The sequence below is a fragment of the Rhipicephalus microplus genome, chromosome 6 (assembly GCF_043290135.1).
Source record: "Rhipicephalus microplus isolate Deutch F79 chromosome 6, USDA_Rmic, whole genome shotgun sequence".
In the NCBI taxonomy this organism is placed as follows: Eukaryota; Metazoa; Arthropoda; class Arachnida; order Ixodida; family Ixodidae; genus Rhipicephalus; species Rhipicephalus microplus.
Genome location: NC_134705.1, coordinates 100,489,855 through 100,510,057, shown reverse-complemented (window position 1 = coordinate 100,510,057; position 20,203 = coordinate 100,489,855). Strand labels below are relative to the sequence as shown.

General features: G+C 41.8%; 1 protein-coding gene across 1 annotated transcript; it reads right to left on the bottom strand.

Moving 5' to 3' along the window:
• Positions 1 to 792: 792 nt before the first annotated feature.
• LOC119167438 (uncharacterized) lies at positions 793 to 5,160 on the bottom strand. Its single transcript, XM_037418908.2, has 3 exons — positions 5,030 to 5,160; positions 4,399 to 4,485; positions 793 to 1,813 (listed from the first exon to the last, which is right to left on the bottom strand). The coding sequence occupies exons 2-3, from the start codon at positions 4,469 to 4,471 to the stop codon at positions 1,266 to 1,268; spliced, it is 621 nt and encodes a 206-aa protein (XP_037274805.2). The 5' UTR covers positions 4,472 to 4,485; positions 5,030 to 5,160; the 3' UTR covers positions 793 to 1,265.
• Positions 5,161 to 20,203: the final 15,043 nt, after the last annotated feature.

Sequence of the window (20,203 nt, the reverse complement as noted above, 5' to 3'; positions counted from 1 at the left end):
TGACATGTACATTGAGCACTATTTTTTATTGTTCAACAACGCACAGATGAAGTCTCTCACCGGCACCACCTTGGAGGTCAAAATGTTATACTTGTTACATACTACGGGGAACGAACGGGTGCCGCTATAAAAAGTTTTGCCCCTAAAACCCCAACCCGTCGGTCTGGAGTAAAAAAAGAATGCTCTGAATAGGCATTTTGCTAGAGGCCGGACAATTTACTCCAACGGAGGAGTAATTTTTTTTTCAGGGAGTCGGATTTTCATAATGGTACAGCGCACAGGAATTGAAGCATGGCCTCGTTTATGTATTTAGCATAGTTATTGCGATAAGCAAATACTCAAGGTGACTTTATCAGGCCACTGGAATTGGGGCTGGTAGAGCTAATGTGGCCTTATGTGAGTGTTCGAGCCAGTGGCGAGGATAGAAACAAACTGCAGACGCTGCAAGCGTCAGTGCGTGAATCCTTCATATGTACACTTATGAGTTTGGAGCTGTCAGGTTTACAAACACAAAATGCTTGGTGGCTGTACTCTCTAATAACAGTAGGAACATTGTACGTTTCGAGTGCGGCCCTAATAAACATAGCACTGTCTTAAATGGCCTGTAGCGGTGTTTCCGCCACATCCACTTGCTCTGTAATAGGATCCACCAAAAGCTTATAAAGCAGCGATTCTCGCAACACATGCTTGTCGTGGCGTCAAATGCTGACAACTTGCACGCTTGTTACGGTGGCCGTGTCTCATTCGGGTTTTTGCTTTTTACGCAAGCGATCACATCATCGAGAAAGAAAGCACATTATAAAACTCATTTATTGAAGGCATCTTTATACATTTTCTTGCCACAGGAATATGTCTTCGCAACATGCACTCGAAGAAAAAAAGTGTCTTTTGATTCTTTTTGCTACATATGTGACTCCTACACACAACTACTTTTTGGAGAGTCATTTAGACCTTTATTTGAACGATTCATGGGGCACATTATTCCTCTGAAAGAGTCGTTATCTCTTAAGAGCCACTAACTAGAATAGAATATAGTTACCGTGCTTTCTTGAAGAGACTATTACACCCTGCAACTCACCTAAAAAGTGTCATTGCTTCTCTCTGAAAGAGATGTATGCACGTAAGAATCATATGAGTAGCCAAAAGGAGTCAAAGTACGCCCCCGTTTTTTAAAGTGTGTGATTATCAGGAGGTTGCAGTGATTTGGTGTTGAACAAGCATTTCGACGTACTGTCATTGACAACTTTTTTTCTCTTCCGCACGCTTCACTGGTTCGTCAGTTGGAATGCTTTGCTGACATTTTGCGAAAATTGTGAGCTAAACAAATGTTCCGTGAAAGCTGGCAAAAGTGCACTCAGAACTTCGATAGTGGCCCTAATCGCAGGCGCAGCCCCGTCGACAAAGATGCGGACACCCTGCGTAACAACCGGAAGCGCGCGATCAAATTCCAGCTTGACGCCAGCAGCTGTGGACTCGGTTACGCGAAACTGGAAGGTAAACCGCGTAAGTGATGCGTCAAATTTAATGTGTCCACTATCGCCCGAGCAAGTCTTCCACGGTGCCAGAAAATGCGCCTCGCCGTCGCTGTAGATTTCGACTTGGATCATGCGACTTCCGTTGGTGCAGTAGGGAATGACGGGCCCAAACTGGCGCAACTTGCTTAAACCGTGAACAGTGATCCCTCCGACTTGGAGGCCAGGGAAAATTGGGCGGTAATCCTGCGGGCCTGACTCCATACCCTCTGGAAGCTTGGCGATCAGCCTGGAAAGTACTTCGTCGTCTACGGTGACGTCTGTGAAGTCACATGGAGCACCTGTATGGGAAAAATATAATTGGAAAACATTTTTAATATATCTACTTATTTTATTCCGACCTATCATCCAAAGGGCGTTTCAAAAGGGAGGGGTCTGTTAATATTTCATGAATAGCAACTTTGAAGGTGGTAGGTACTTCGATTACAGCAATGGAGGCAGAAACGTTTTTCTATTCCCTGCCCCTAAGCAAAAAACAAACAAGCAAAACTGTTATTGTGCCACAGCGGAATTCCTACTTTATGATTACGATCACACCAAAGATATACGCATTGACGGTCAAGAAATTTCTAAGGGCTGCCATTGGGTAAAAATTTTACAAAAAAGATTTCAGCGAAAGGAGTGCAGGGGTGACAGAAGTTTTGTTCACCCTAAAGTACCTTTCACTGATAAAACACTGGCGAAGCGGTAGTAATGAGAAAGCACAAAATGGGCTCCACGGGTACGATTGCACTAAGAAACTGTCGTTAATGAGGAGCTTAATGTACCCTATACACTACAAGCATGTTCCTAATTAGACCTATTGAGTGTTCTGCATAATTCAAATTTCAAATCTGAATTAGAATACAAAAAACACCATAGATATCGAAGCATGCTATCTTTGAATCATGCGATAGCAAGACAGCGGTCCTATTCAACGCGCATCTTTCAATTATTCTCGTCTCGCATTAGCGCTTATCTTAATCGCATTTGGGTATGCACATACATTGTTTGTGTGAATTCGGAAATTATAAACTTCTCCAAATTCGGAAATATATAAAAGTTCGGTAGCAGCTACATATAAATGAGCAATTTGTAGTCGCTTGAAGGAGGAAACACGTGACTGCATAAGTATACATGTTTGTATGTACTATATATGTATGTATGTATGTATGTACGTATGTATGTATGTATGTATGTATGTATGTATGTATGTATGTATGTATGTATGTATGTATGTATGTATGTATGTATGTATGTATGTATGTATGTATGTATGTATGTATGTATGTATGTATGTATGAAGTGTAATGCAGACTGAAATATCTGTCAGCAAAGGGCTAACTTAAAGTAAACTATTAAGTTAACATAATCAAGTAGACCAACTTCTTCGTGATTGAGAACTTATGCTTCTGCCTACAATTTTCCAAAACTAATGAAGACGTTAAAAGGTTATATTAGGAGACACAAGACAAACTCAGCACGTGCTTGTCAATCCCATCACATGTACTTGCTTTTATTTTAACACGCATGTTCAATGAAGAAGAATACGGCTTTCTTTCTCCATACGGTTCAAGATGCTGGAGTCTTGTTTGTTATACAAACTTTTAGGAACTTTCATCAGTGCATCAACAACCATAAAGCATATTTTAAAGCAACACCATCCACGACAAAACATCACGCAGTCACCTAAAACATCCAGACAGTCGGCGTAACACAATTTGAAAAGCGCATAAGGACATTTCCAGGATATATCCAGCTATGTTATACCGCTTAAAACTCGGATCCTGTCTACTATGCGAAGACGAAAGGACAGCGAAGAAGTTTGTTTCGCTTAAGTACTTTAAAACGTTCTCTCTTGAGCAACACGATTCATTGGCAACTTCATCAGTCATGACTCGATAAGATACTGACTAATGCTTGATCTAAGAAGGCGTATGTACGTGAACAAAAGGCTAGGCGGTATTAGTGTTTCTTCGGCTGCATTTAAGACACCACTGTAGACTAATGGTTCGTGCCCTCAACTTCTGGCCGGCAGGTCACGGGATCAAATGCGGCCGCATTTTTTATAGATGTGGAAATTCTCGATATTAGTATGCCTAAATTTCGATGAACGTGAAAGAACTTCAGGTGGTCTAAATGTTATTCGCCGAAGAGGCTTGATGTCTGCCCTGTTTCACCAGTGAAATGTTTTATGCTGATGACAACGAGACAGTCCGCGGCCCGCCCATTTAGCACTTCTTCGCCTCCGACGAAGCAACGTGATCTGACGCCACAATCAAGAATTTTCAGCACAGCGCTAAGAGGAACGTTAGTGAAAGTGCCCTGCTGACTCTGTTAAGGGTAGCCATCTTTGTTTTTGTTTTTTTTAATTCCGACCAGTACTGTTTTCACACGGAGCGCTTACCGGAGTTACGAATGACCGGATCATCAGCATCATACCATCCAGACGCACTTGGTCACACATATAGAATGTGCTGGAAACATGTCTGTCCAACCAAACAGAATCATACACGCCATGCGGATAAAAAAACAAAAAAAATTTACGTACATTCCCCATGAAATTTTCGCGGGGCGTCCGGTATGGACTCGTCTGAACTGTAAACAAATCACCGACTGAAGTTTTCATCTTCCAAATACTGAACATAATTGCTGCCATGGAGTTTGAGCTGAGCATCTTTGGCCCAATCTTTTCACTAATTTTAGCCCATCAACATGAATTAGTCCTATGCCTTTCTTGCCACTGGCACTCTAAAGCGGCGTGCTACGTATCCACGGCTTTCCCCAACGGTGTGGCCATCATAGCACAGCAACTAAAGACGTTAGCACCGAAGTTTGCTTAACGAGGTGGATTTAATTTTGCTAAGAAATCTAGTTGAAAACTTACCAGTCTTGGGAAACATTGCGGCTCTTGTTGAAGACAGCAAGGCAAATACACCAAGCACTGTTATGAAACCCATATTGACCCAGATACCTGTAAAAACATTCAGAGATTATAAAAAATTATAGTTCGGGAATAGACAGTATTTGCATATTGCCTATATTATTTTCTAAATGAAACAATACATGAATTATACACATAACGTTCATTTCGTGAGTTCTTACTCTCTCGAACAGGTCTCCGTAGCGTAATAGTACGCGTCAACAACAGCGGGGCGTCTTCCTGCTCGTGCATAACGGTATTTCAGCTCCAGCGTGTCTGCCTGAGTGCGTGCATGCAGATAATCACCTCTCCGACTTCATTAGACCGATGTAACTTCCTGAATAAATCCTTCTCAGTCAAATAAGAAAATATCACACAAAGAGAACCCGTTCACGACACTTTTGTTTCGGGATGAAAAAAAGGTAATTCATTTTACCATCTTTATATCTATTTCTATGAACGTTACACTGAGTAGCGTAGCTGAAGACAACATACTAAATTGATACCATTTGCGAACGTATTACTTACCGAGAGAAATTCAACTATGTAATTATCTTTCAAAGGTCGATAAACGAGGAGAAGTAGAATTACTCACTTAGTCGATACACCGTCCCTTGAAGCGTGTCTCTCCTTATACAGCGTATGGTCCTGCGAGATTTTCGATGATGCCGCTTCTACAGCCAGCACAAATATTACTGGATGTGGCCTGGCTGGAATGGCTTTATAAAGCGTAGGCTAACACTGTATGCGTCTGATCAGTTACCCTCACGTTCACAGCTTCCACTCAAGCCTTGATCTCACTTACAATCCTGACGTAATGGTATTCTGCTTGCGTAAATTGCGCTGCTTCAAATATGAACATTAACCAATCCGTCTCGCCTTGCATCCTTTTCAAGCTTCATAGAGCTCACGCCGCTTCCGTTGCCTGTGGTAACTTTTGGAATAGCTTGTTAACGGCGGTGTTCTGGAAGCAGCTGTACTTGGCGATTGCAGTGCCTCACAAACACAGTCGGAAGACTAGCCTCAATCATTGCAAAAGCAGCTTGTTTTCTTCGCGCTCGCCTTAAGCGGAATCTCTTGCACCTAATTGGCATATCCTTTGTTCTATATCCGGTAAATGCAACCAATGCCGCCTCTCGCAACGTGCTGCCGCCACAAGGACTAACAAGGACTCGGTGGGCCAATTTATTATGTTGTTAAGCAGGTTCAGTCATTAGAGTTGCCACAAGCCTTCAGTATGACTAAACTGTCTTGCTTATTTAAAATGTGCATTTATATCTGTAATAAGACTTCTCTGTATAGGATTAAATGAAGCTTATTTTTTTGTGTTGCTGGCATCAAGGGCCAGTCATTAAGCAGCTTGTATCAACGCGCCAAATATCCTGCTTTTTAGGGCAATATGACGATGCCTGTGTAATAAACATTGAAGCAACTTACGGAGCTTATTTATTTCATCAAGAAATCATACTGAACTCGTCGTTAAATCATTCAGTTTAAAGCGCTTTATTTAGCATTTTTACTGTAGAACGTTGAACTTAGTCCAGCGGTGAAACACAATTTTTTCGTACTGGTGCTTATACCACACTCATCTCCCAAACAGCATACACATTTTTTTCTCACTTCTAAGGAATAGGAAAAAAAAACGTGAGGATGACCGGAGTGCCGTGTCATTATCAGATCTGTTCTTCCAGATTTTTGCCGGTTTTCTTGTTATCTGTTGGTACACTGTTTTTTCAGTATTGTTCAACGTTTTCGAGTAGCAACTCGTTGAGCTTGATGGATTCGTTCTTTGTTATGTTCGCCTTTAAGAATGGTGCGAACACAGCTTGTAGAGACTTCTTGTGTGTTGTACATGAAGGCAGCGCTGAGCAAACGATGAAGAATTACAACCCGAGAGCCAGTTCTATTTCAAGCGTGCAGTCTGCGCATGTGTCGAGTTGCTGAGATGTGAAATACGCAAAGTAATCCACATCATCGTTTTACGCTTCGCATAGTGTACTAGTAAAGCTGTTGATCCCTCTTTAAAAAGAATGACGTTACAGAGGGCAGTTATGTTGGCGGACGTGTTCGTATGCACTCACCTCTTGCTACATATTAAACAGCAAAGGAATTGTACTGTACCTTGACAACTTTTTAGTCACTTGCGCTTGCAGACCTTGAGTGAACCATAACAAGAAGACGGTTGAAACTGCACAGCCTATATTGAATTTGTACGCCTTAAGAGGGCGAGTGTCACCAAGATCATGCCCTTCAGCAAAGACAGTTTGTGAAAACAAAACCAGCTCTGTTTATAAAATTGCAGCAATGACTAATCTAAACTCTTTGTGTGGTAGCCCATGTTGAGTACGTTCTGCAAATCTCTACATAGTATCTTCATGAAGAAAACTGCAGGCATAATTCAATTCCTCGCATAATTTTCTTTTTTTTTTTTGCAGTATTGCTTTCGAAGACTACACAAGAAGACAACATCACCAGAATTCAGGTAACAAATTGGTTCTTCTTTCGCCTCCCCCAGAAGAAAAAGGTACTGCACAAATTGCAGCTTAGGAAGTTAGTAATCGTTATTATTTTTTATTTTTAGTGATTCTCGAATCTCCAAACATCAGCATGCTAAAATAAACTTCAACTTTGGCTGGCATTGAGTTTTCGCCTCACCTAGAAACTATTAGGTTAATAAAATTACTATCGTTGATGCATCTGCTCGTGTTGAGCTGAAAGTGACCTGTAATACTTCTCTAATTCTTAAATAATCCCCGAAACAATTTTTCAGCATGGTGGAAAAACGCTGCTGAGCAGTGCTAGAGGTTCTCGAGAACAGTGGAGCCAAACATTTCAGCGCAGCTTGCGGGCTGGAATTCAAAATACATTCCTAAAGTCACCGAGAAAACCACCAGGCCTGTACGGAAGGAGCCGGACAGTCACAGCGAAAGCTAGAAGAGTGCCCTTTCAGAGCTTTTTCAAAACACTCATTGGGTAACTACTCCAAGCACACCTCTTTGATGCCCCGCCGCGGTGGTCTAGTGGCTAAGGTACTCTGCTGGTGAGCCGCAGGTTGCGGGATCGAATCCCGGCTGCGGCGGCTGCATTTCCGATGGAGGCGGAGATAATGTAGGCCCTGTGCTGATATTTGAGTGCACATTGAATAACCCCAGATGGTCGAAATATCCGGAGCCTACCACTACGGCATCTCTCGTGATCGCCCCGCCATGGTGGTCTAGTGGATAAGGTACTCGGCTGCTGACCCGCAGGTCGCGGGTTCAAATCCCGGCTGTGGCGGCTGCATTCCCGATGGAGGCGGAAATGTTGTAGGCCCGTGTACTCAGATTTGGGTGCACGTTAAAGAACCCCAGGTGGTTGAAATTTCCGGAGCCCTTCACTACGGCGTCTCTTATAATCAAATAGTGGTTTTGAAACGTTAAACCCCACAAATCAATCAAATCTCTCGTGATCATATGGTGGTGTTGGGACATTAAACCCCACATATCAATCAAATTAGGTCACTTGTTTGATACTCGCTAGGGCAATAATAATAATTTTTGGATAGTAGGCTGGCATTCTCTATGCTTTTTTTTGTCATTCTTCTGAGAAGCGTGGTATTCGCTAAACACTTGCAAGGAATTTGGTGCCAATTTTCACGCAGTGGCTGACAACAATGAAGAATTATTGCTGAAGTTGGTATGTGGCACAGTTATATGGGAACAAAAACAAGCTTTTGTTATGGGTTCGAGCATTGGACCGCCCAATCGTTATGCTATTCGCATTGTGCGACGACTGGTTGTTCTTTCGCTGTTTTAGAAGGCTTTATAGGCAGTAATGACGCGATTGAATGCCCGACATCTATCCTGCCTAAGGCAAGTTTTCCGACGTGTCACAAGCACCAGTGTAGCTCAGTGTTAGAATACTGGCCTGGCATCACGTGGACCCGGATTCGAGCCCCTATGTGTCATTCGTGCTAGGTTTTTTTTTACTTCGCGCGATGTGCATATGTACACCGGCGGCGGCGGCAGTGGACAACTGCGTGTCACCCGAGTTGTGATTGCTGTGAAATTGATTTCCCTTCTCTCGACTCATGACAGAAGAAACCTAACGATCACTCATCACAGCCGTTCTTTCAACCAATAATCAGCTTGAACATGGCGCACTCGGTCATTATTGGGATGGCCGAGGAAAGCCATTTTCGAAGGGAAAAAAATCACCGCCGAAGCACTTCGTACAAATAGTTAACCAGCGAAAGCTAAAACTCGTGGCCCCTATGTTTAACAGTGGGTTCAAGCCTACGTGTCACTGAAGCCTATCGTAAGTATTTGTTACATGTTAATTCGTGCTTCTTAATGAGTTTAGACACACGTCTGGCTTGGTTTTACCAGAGTGGTTAGTTCACATGCCTGATGTTGTTCCTCGCATGATCCAGGTTTTGGGGTTTAATTTAAGCCATATTATAGCAGGAAACTCAAGATGTTAGAGAGAACGTCAATTACTTCTTTTAAGACAGTTCACGCACCTTCCAGATTTACAGACACGTCTCTCGTGAGATGTATAATAGTGTCGTCTTCGTTCCTGAAGGTGGCGTTTCTTCCAAAGCCATCGACACCCAGAAGTATTGCCATACGGACTGACTCCGCTCGCCAGATGACCCTACCGTCAGCTCCAAAGAAGGGCAACCAACGTAGTGTGTACGTAATAAGGTGGTGCTAACGACATCGAAGTCGATTTTTCGAGCAACGTTTTCACAGAATGCCAGAACAGGTCCGTAGCGATGTAGGTTGCCAAGACCTCTCAGTCTCATTTGACCGAAACTGATGAGCTCCGTTCTGTTGTGGCTCAAATTGTCGTTCTCGACATGCTAGCTGATGCAGCTGATAATTTCGTCTATCGCAACGTCCAAGTTGATGTCCGTGAAATCGCAAGAGTATCTTTCACTCTTACGCACTCTTCCTGCATATTAAAAAAATATTGATCATGAATAACAAAATGGTACTTAACACTTTGGTGATTTGACACTGTTCACAATGTAATGTTTTCTGTGCCATGAATTCAGGTTATTGCACTTCATATACCACCAGCAGACACGCACGAGGAATCAAGCTTTTTTTGATCTGAAGACGTTACCTGAAACTGATAAGTTGCCATAACAGGACGTATTGTGTCTTCACATAGTATTGGATTATGGCTGTGAAAACGAGAACTGCTGGAGGTACTTCAGTGAAATTGTAACTGCCAGAATATTTATCATAATCTTTAAAGTTAATCGCACTGCCCGGAGAACGACAAAAATGTTTCAGAACACAGCATATTACTTCGTGGTTACTTTTCCGAATAGAAGCACTGTGATGCTTGTTTAAGTGTTCAGAATGTGGAACTCTAATCGTAAACAAGGAAAGTGTGTATCAAGTATCAAGTATCATTTTATGCGCATTTTTAAGCGCTGAGAATGTGGAACTCTTGTCGTAAACGATGAAATGGTGTAAAGCTTCAAGTATCATTTCATGCACATTTTAGTCTTGCGTAACTCATAAAAATATAATGTGTTGTGATCAGGCTATCAATTACATCAATAAATAAGAATTTCTAGTCTTCTTTCATGTTTACTTACTCTGAACCGCATGTGAGGCAATGAGAAAATAAAATTTCACAATAGCAATATATTCACTTATCTAATAGCAAAAAAGTACCAATAACCAGATCATTTCATATTTTTTGAGAGTGCATGGAAGTTTGATGCATTCTTATTGTCAATATTTTTTTTTATTTCGGGAGAGCTTGGCTTTCATTTATCCAAGTGCGGTAAATAAAACTGCATAGGACATTAATGAGCTTCGATTATAGAATAAAGACTTGCCTGGAATAAAAAAAACAAAGCGAGAAAAGACATATTAACTCTATTCGTGGTCCTTCATACCTCTATTACTTGCTTTTTTTATTTCAATACACAATTATGTCACTACAGCGCATTAGGCATTATCCACGTAGCACGTCTTCAAACACACTGTGGTGGCTCACCGGTAATGACAGGTGCTGTCAACACTGAAAAGGTCAAACACGCCACACGAGTCAAGCACCTAGCAAAGTTGTTCGCAGTCATTCCGGCATCTGTAGCTGCAATCAAGAGCACACCATGTGAATCTCGTTGATTATTATCCAGTTTTGCGTACGGCGTTTACAGCGTCATTATGAAAGTGACGCCTAACGCGGCGAAATCTTGCGCTCTATGCCAAGGCGGGGAAAAACATGTTCAACTAAATTTACTGATGCAACAGAGCTCCACATGAAATAATACACAAATAGTTCAGCTTGCTGACACTTGCAACGGAATTACAGTAAACAAATAAAATCAAGTTTAGTACCTAGAAGCCTTCACAGAAGTGTTCTGCGTAGTGGCCGGGATGTTGTCATAAATATTAGGTTCTAACAACCACGACCGCACCGCAAAAAATAGTTTTTTACATGCGAACGCTTTGGACAAGCTCTCGTTTTCGTATCATCTATTTCTGGTCGTGTAAAGCAATTTGGTGCTTGCCCGATTAAATGAGATAAGGTTATCTAAAACAACGACCAGCATCGAAACCGCACTGGCGTCGAAAGTCTTTTGCACAATCATGGAGATTGTCAACTTTATACGAAAATAAGCTTCAAACTTATAAAGCATTTAATATTTACAGCATATGACAATGGCTAATACACCTGTCGGAATATTCTACATATTTGACTGAGTAGTTAGGTATTTTCAGTGCGTGTTGAGGCTACGCTATATTTCAGACAAGATGTTCATCAATGATTCTAATGATGAAAAGTGTGCCTACAAGGTCAGTAAACAATTTGTTGGGTCCCACAACGGCTTTTGGAACTAGACAAGGTACTCTATCTCAAAATAAACAATATTTGATATCTCCTATTACATGTCTTATTACAAAGTCAACACAGTAACTGGATACTCACTTTAAGTTGTCGTAGTGTTTTCCTAAATGCAAATATTCTGCTATCTGCAGTTTCCCTCTCTATACTTTTACACGAGAAGAGAATCACCGGACATGATATAGGTAGTTTCGTTTTCTCTCTAACTTCTTTCTTTTTGCCAGCATGCCAGCAGCTGCTATACAGAGGGTATAACGCACAGAAGATGTACATCATTAAATTGATCGCTTACAACCAGCATTTTGCTACCAGAGAAGGGCCGTAAAACTTCACAGTGTCAAACCGAGTGTTTTCTTCTATACAGTACGCTTATTGCAATACTTCGTACCCGATTAAACTGGTTAGGTATAACCTATGGTGTAAAAGCCCCACTTCAAAAGAAGAAAGACGCATGCAGTGGTTTCGTGACAAATTCCTCATATTGTACCAGATTACAGGCCTATAATGAAATAAAACCAGCCTCTATGTTAATATTTGCCGCGTCCTCTAGACCTACAAGCGGGGAAGTAGAAGTTGTCTTTTTAATTCGAGTTAAACCGTTTCAATATTTCTGCATCGTGGTTAAATGCGCTCAGCTGCACCTTCAAAATCTTCTGGTTAGATCGCGAATAAGCAGAAACAAATTCTTTGTCGTTTTCTGCTGGTATCTACAAGTTTGTAGAAACTACCTCAATATTGTTTTATCCGCAGGCAAAATGAGCGGGCATTTGTTCGAGGCAGTGACTTCAGGAACAAGCGTTAAGAAATGTCATGAAACTTAATTCCTGAATATAACACTGTCGTAAACAACAGTTGGAGAAATCTTCCAATATATCTCTTGCGTTCCCTTAGAACGGTGCATAAAAGCTATGCGCAATTTATAACAATTTTCCCAAGCAACCAAAGTGTGAATAATGTGTAAAATTTTATAAGCTTTTAGGTTATGAAGGTCGAGGAGCCTATTTTCTTTTTACTTCTGTAGCAATTCAGTCTCTTTTTTTTTCAAAACATGACATGCACTCTGGTAAGTCTCAATAACCTAAAGCATAATAAAACTTGTTGTTGGGCTAGTTGGTTATACATCATATACTTAGAAATTTTGGCGCAACCTCGACTCACGCAAACACTCACACAAGCACACACACTTACACCAGAGCAACACACACTTGTCTCCAGTTTTTAGACCTCAAGCTACTGTGGGGTAGTGAACACTTTTGTTGGGTGTACCGGCCTAGAGTGAAGAAGGGGCTGTTGCCGTATGATTCTGCACACTCGAAATTAGTTAAAAGAGGTATTGCTTCGCTATGTCTAGAATCCTCGTTGATTAAGTCGTGTCCACACCACATGCGTACTAGTTTTTATGAACAGATCAGCCGATTGACGGCGGCGGGCTTCCCTTCGTCGGTCCTAAACGCGGTCGCCGAGTCAATACTGCAGAAGATGAAACGTGGAACACAAAGGGATAGAGCTACTTGGGATCCTTCGGGTTCCAAGCTTCAAGTCGTGCCTTACGTGCACAAGCTCTCCCATAATATTAAGAAGGTTGCTGCAAGGCATGGTGTGGCTGTGGTCTTTTCTGCGCCAGAAAAGCTCGCCAAGTTATGTCCGCGTATTTGCAATGGCAAGAGACGCGGTTGCGTGAAAAAACATGAGAATGCCTTCGTAAAATGTTCCATGGGAGTTGTATACTCCATTCCTTTTTCCTGCGGTAACGTGTACATTGGCATTACCGAGCGATGCCTCAATGACCGGCTTAGGGAGCATGCGCTAAAGGTTAAGAAAAACGAGGATAAGTACGCACATCTTGTGTCGCATATTGCCGCATGTGGGTGTGAACCACGATTTTCGGATACAAGGATTCTTGGGAGAAGCTCAAATTTATCAGCACGTTTGCTGTTAGAAGCATATTATATAGAAAAGAATAAAGATATATGTGTCAGCGAGCCATCTTTGGTGTTGCATCAACAAGAAATATCTTTCCTTGATGCGAGGGTTTAGCGATTATATCTCCTTTTCGTGTTAACCCCCTTTTTTTACTTTTTTTTTTACTTTTTTTTTTTTTACTTTTTTTACTTTTTGCTTGTTCCTAGTGGTGTGGTGACGCCATGTTGGTTTTCTACTGGCGCAGTTCTGTTAGTTTGTGCCTTTGCGCATTTCGATGTACGTATTTAAGAAGGTCAGATAGGAGCAATAAACAGTTGGTAGTGAGCGCTGCGTGTCGTGTGTGTTGCTCTGGTGTAAGTGTGTGTGCTTGTGTGAGTGTTTGCGTGAGTCGAGGTTGCGCCAAAATTTCTAAGTATATAACCTAAAGCATTCTAGCAAAAATATATTGACGCAGCCACTACTTTCAAAATCCACACGTATTCCATGGGAGGGAGGGCACTGAATAATCAACGTAGAGGGCGCTTTGTAAAACCCAGTAAGCAGAATTTAATTGCAGAATCTTGAGCCATAAAACGCCCGCTTCATTGAGTGAACCACATCCAATAATGCTTAACTCACAATTAGGCTCTGCTCAAAGCGCCCAGTGAACTTTGCAAAGTTCAGTTCTTTATTTGGGAGTGCAAAATACATAACACTATATTCTGATTTTGTTCATTAGAATTTTGCATGCCAAGTGTTGCAGCAAGGTATTGCTAATTCGGCATATTGACTTAGTCTTGGTAATTGTTGTTGTTGTTGTTGTTGTTGTTGTTGTACACGTCGTTAAACTTAAGGAGGCACACGAGAAACCATCAAAGGCAGCACATGATGAGTACTCCATGTCCTAAAGTTGTTTCTGGTTTTACAATTTATACCTTGAAAAAATGGATTGATTGTGCTTTAAGAAGAACAAAATAATCTGTGCACAGCGCGAGAAATGTATAGAGTGCATAGTTTTGCTTGGATGTGTAATCAAATCTGGTTGCACTTTTTATAGTAAGAAGGGACTTCGCACGCACCTATCGTTATGCGGCAGCTTAGAGGCTGAACCAGCTATATTTCTTTAAAAGAATGCCATTTTTCGATTATTTGAGACACATGAGACTGCGACAGATGCCGATGTGTGTATGTGAGAGCCCGTTGATGTTTTAATTGTTGCTTCTGACCCTAACTTAGACACTTAGGAGGAGAAGAGAAATTGTGACAGTATGAGGGGTGCTCTGAGCCAACAATAAAAATTTGGAAAGAAAGTAATGCGTGAAGTATAGTTTCTTTTATGATACTAGAATGAATATTATTTTGTGAAAACCAAACACAAAAACATACTTGCTATTGTGCCGAACAACTACAGAATAGTTTTTATGTCGTGAGGCAATCCGCTGAAAAAAACAACATAAGTAAACGTAGTGCCATCACCTATTCTCCTCAGCAGCTGTAACAATTGCTTAAGAGGGGCTGAACTCTACGACCATACTGCCAGTAGCTACCGATCTTTCACTATTGACATAAAGCGGTACATGTCCATGGTTACCCAAATGATGCAAACGGTCGCAGACAACGCATACGGTGGCTGAAACTACACTGGTGTTTTCAACAGGCCCTCTACACTTTCACTATTGTCCTTCAGTCGCATAATACCAAGGTACTCACTTGGCGTTGTTGTAGATAGCTGAAGTGTAAAGAAGTCTGTAGCGTCCGCTGAGCAATTTCTATTACATTACATTCACACTGACATTTTCACAAAGCTTGTAAAACAATGCAGGTATGTTACAATACAATGAAATAATGCTCCGAGAAACGTGAGGTATGCTTCTCATAAAGCGGCGGTGCTTCAATATGCTCTACGGGCCACGGTTATTTTGGCATTCGTTTGGCGAGGACCTAGCATACTCTCCCTTCGTTCATTTCACCAGCTTTCCTATTTCTATCTCGAAGGCCCAAAGTACTTTCAAAAATATAGTGTCATTCGCTAAAAACTTATGAAACTCAATGAAATTGATGAACGTGTAGTTGGACTATGGTATCTAATAATTGTGCAAACTCTCGATAAAATCCAACCAGTACTTTTTTCGTCGTGCGCAAAGGAACACTGAAACACTTATAAAAATGGCGTTATGTTCTCATGAAACGTATTTCGTGTGGCGAACTCAAAAATCAAATCCAAACTTTGCGTAAACCAACGCCAACAACTTTACGCCAACAACGCCAACAACAAGCAGCAGGCGCCGAGACCACCATTGCGAGTCTCGCCGCCGCCTGTTATTGGTCGAAGCTCCACGATATGCCGCGCGGGGAGGTGAGGACAGCAGACTACGCTCGCCGGCAGGCGATTCCTGGTTTATCTGTTTAGATTGGCTAGCTACTGTTCATATAACCAACTGTTAAAGTCGTAACGAGTTTGCTGTACATCTCTACATGTTCGAGCTGGTCGTCACTATAACAGCGACGACCGAAGATGATGTCGGCGCCCTTAATGCAGTAGAAGAAAGCTAGCCCCAACCAGTCACATTCACTCGCGTCGGATACACTGACTGGTACGTATAAGATACATGTCAGTGATTAATTTCACCGTAGTAAATTGATAGAAATGGTAGTTTCAACCATAAGTATCAAATTCGATCAGCGGCAGCATCAGCACACACTTTTAGCCGTGGATTGGTACGGTCTACGCTACGCGCAAGCATAGTGCAGACGCATCAGCTGTTCGTGTATTTCACTGCTTGGAGTGCAGCGTAGTTGATGCAGTCAGTATTGCCCTTCGCAGCGGGCAAGAAGCAGACAATGAGTCAGCGTGTTGCCACGAGAAAAGAATAGCCACGCGAGTGCTGCACGTTGCTGCAGTGGTAACATTTATAGGCTCGGAACTGCGCAGTAAGCTTGCACGTTGAAAGTTTGATGCATATATTGCAGTTCTCTTTTCTTTTACAATACCCTCATTTTTTTCTGAATTCTGGCCAGTAGTACAAATGCAATAATATTTGCTAAGTTTGGGCTAGTAATGGATTGTCACATATGTTACAACCCTGCTAGTAAGTGCAGTTAGTAACGACGAGGGTGGTAAAAGTTACTACTTTTGGCGTTACTACCAACATTTAGTAACTGTTTATAGCCAAGCCGTTACCAACCATAGGTAGTAGCATTTACAGGTTCAAAGAAAAAAAAAGGCGGTAACCGATATTATCTTGTCAATTCACTACATTTTTTTATATTTTTAATGTTGTGTCGCATTACTAACAACTTAGAGTAATGTTGCGTGGTGTGTCACGAACGTGAGTACGTATATGGACCTAACAAGTTCACAACTCTGCAGCAATAAGTAAGTCACTGATGGAATATATGAAGCCCCTACTTTGAATATTCATGTCTGGCACAGGTGAGTGATTGATGATTGATATGTGGGGTTTAACGTCCCAAAACCACCATATAATTATGAGAGACACCGTAGTGGAGGGCGCAGGAAAGTTTGACTACCTGGGGTTCATTAACTTGCACCCAAATCTGAGCACACGGGCCTACAACATTTCCGCCTCCATCCGAAATGCAGCTGCCGCAGCCGGGATTCAATCCCGCGACCTGCGAGTCAGCAGCCGAGTACCTTAGCCACTAGACCACCACAGCGGTGTCAGGCACAGGTGAGCACTTGTATTTCAAGTCAAACTAAAAAAATGTCAGGCCTGCGAGGAAGGCGCAGCACAGTTTCTAAACACTAATTGGGTAACTGCTGCAAGCACACTTGCTTAATACCCACTACAGCATCATTATTAAAATTTTGGAGTAGTAGTGCAGCATTAGCTAGGCTATTTTTCGTTATTTTGCTGAGGAGCGTGGTATCCACTTAACTATTGCGAGGAATTTAATGCCAATTGTTCATGCAGTCGCTGGCGGCGATGAAGAATATTGTCTGAAGTGGGTATGCGCTACAGTTAACACCTGAACAAAAACAAGCTTTTGTAATGAGTTGGAGCATTGGACGACCTACTCGTTACGTTATCCGCATTGTGTAATGACTACTTGTTCTCTCGCTGTTTTAAAACGATTTATAAATCGCATTAATTCAATTGCTTTCCCGACGTCAAGCCTGTCTAAGGCAAGTTCGCAAACAAGTCCTAAGCACCGGCGTGGCTCAGTGGTAGAATGCTGGGCAAGTACCCAGCAGACCCAGGTTTGAGCCATACCGTGTCGTTGGTACTAAATTTTTTCTAATTTCACGCGATGTGGTTACAGACACCAGCGGTGGCAGCGAAAACAAGAGCGCAATGCGAGACCTGAGTTGTGATCTCATAACTGCTTTCGCTGTAAAATGTGAGCTTAAAGCAAGCACTATACCATACTACCTAAAGGCGTGTGTTTGGCGACGTAGCACAATACTTTTGTTCAGCCGTACTTACAAAAAACATTCTCGCAAACATTTATGATAGAAAGGCTACAAGAAGACATATACAGCCACAAGAAGACATGTACAGGGACCAAAACAAGGTACTGAACTCATCAACATAGGTTCAGCGCGTTTGAGTGTTGCACACTGCATTACGTCGGTGGTTAAAATGTAATGTATATTTCTGATGTGTCACGTGCAAAAACCACAATATTATTGTGAGACATGCCATAGTGAGCGACTCCAGATTAATTTTGACAATCTCGTTAATATTGATCAGCCTGTCTCGCCAGTTTGTTGTGGTTTACTCAGTTTGTTGCAATTGTCATTTACGGCACATGCGGTACTTGCTCATTGTTCATCTCCCAGCCATGGCTGCCTAGTGGGTAAGGTACTTGGCTGCTGACCTGCAGGTCGCGGAATCGAATCCCGGCTGCGGCGGCTGCATTTTCGATGGAGGCGGAAATGCTAAAGGCCCGCGTGCTTAGGTTTAGGTGCACTTTAAGGAACCCTAGGTGGTCGAAAGTTCCGGAGCCCTCCACTACGGCGTCTCTCATAATCACATGGTGGTTCTTGTACGTTAAACCCCACATATCAATAAATGAATTCATCATGCTCATTGTTCATCAACTTGTATTTCTCGGTGTTCGTGATAGCAAAATGACGCTTACATATCTCTGTTGTGTGATTCAAAACAAATGTTTTTTTCCTTAAATAATGGATATCTTCTGCGTCATTTTTTGTTTAAAACATACGTCCACACGATTTCTCTGATGAATTGTTACAATAGGTATTACGTACTATATATATATATATTGATAGTCTCATATGGTGGTTTTGGCCCGTTAAACTCCGCATATCAATCATATTATATAGTCAGTGACCGGGCAGTCATAAAGGTAGTAACGGGGCATTAAAGTAAGAAGCATCTCCAGTTATTACGTAGTTCATTCTAGTCACTTACTCTGTACTAACGTAGTAACGTAGTAACGCAGTAACGTAGAAACGTAGTAAGCCTGTTATACCGCGGTGGCACGGGCAGAGCCACTTTATTTTATGTTCCTTTATCACTGTCTCACCATAACTTTTGCACTAACGTAGTAGAAAACAGGTAGCAAGAAGTTAGTAACAGTTGCAGCTAGTAACTGCTTATTAACATTGGTGTGTAAACAGATGGTAAAATTTTATTAACGGTGCAAGAAAAGGAATAATAACTGCATCTACTACCCATTGCTTGCAGTTGCTACCTTTTTGCCAACTTTTTTCAAGAGTGTACAATGATAGTGTATTAAAATGCAAGCGTTATATTAACTACTTTAGAAACATACGACAGTCCTGTACACTCACAGAATTAGAGACAGTGGTGCTGGACCAAAGAAATTGTATTACGCTTTTTTGAGTTCCTTATCTCCGTGGAGAAGTAAGGCCAAATTAGCCGCGGAACTTACTTTTTCCTTGAAGGTAAAGTAAAAGAGACTGCGAACGCTCTGCTAATAAACGGGAGTTCCCAATCTATGCAACTCTCATGTGATGAGGCGAGAATGGCTTCTGGCACTGCGTTCCTGCTTACAGAGTACAATGTCGCGCCTGAATGTCACCACCAGCACCGCAAAACAATATAACGGTCTTCTAACCATGTACCTCATGGCGTATAGACGCCCCAGCTGCAAGAATAATGCGTCAAGTTAATAGGATAATTTTCAGTGATAATAAAACCATGGTTGCCTGAGCATGAACGTTTCGTTACCGAAGAGCCAACAGCAACACCTTCGAAGGAAGGAACAGCAGCAACTTCTAACGTGATGCCAAAATGTAGTTTACGGCACAGACAAATTGCCACTCGACTGAGATAAAGGCTGAAGACTTCAGTAAAAAATGGCCTTAAAAAAGAAAAAAAAATTTATCCAGCGATTTAGAACTCGCCACACGTATGACTGGGCGAGTACTCTATCACTACGCCACGTCACAGGCTGTTCGCTGCGGGGTAAAAAAAAACGGGTAAAAAGAAAACGCACCGTTCCGCTTCAAGGGTCGCAGTTTCAACAAATACGTTACGTTTTTTTTTTTTTTCATTATCAATGAACCTTGCGCCTTCATCTGATGAAAACTGCTGCCGTACACGCATGACATGCCGCTAAGGCCAAGACCCCAAGTTTATTTTCGAACTCACATAGAAAAGAAAATATACAAAAATTACCGAGAAGCTTTAATTCGACATTCTTGTTAGTTAACTCGACATACTTGTAATTTTCTCAAAGGTATGTAGCCAGCACCATCAAAAATGTTTGGCAGAGGCCTTTGTGTAACGCTCAAGTTATAGCCCGACTGTTATACTTGTCCTTTTTTCACAATTTTTCACAATTTATTAAAATATAGTAACAAAAGTTCTCATTCTTTTAGACGACAGTAATGACGAGGAAAAAGAGGAAAAAGCAGTAGCAGTAACTTTAAATCGCATCAATTCCCGTTATTCTGAATTCATTGAACAACAACAAAAGTGAACAAGCCTACAAAAGGAACCCAAGTACGCTTGGTGTTCTATGGTACAGATGGTGCGATTAGCGCATAACAAGCGCAGCC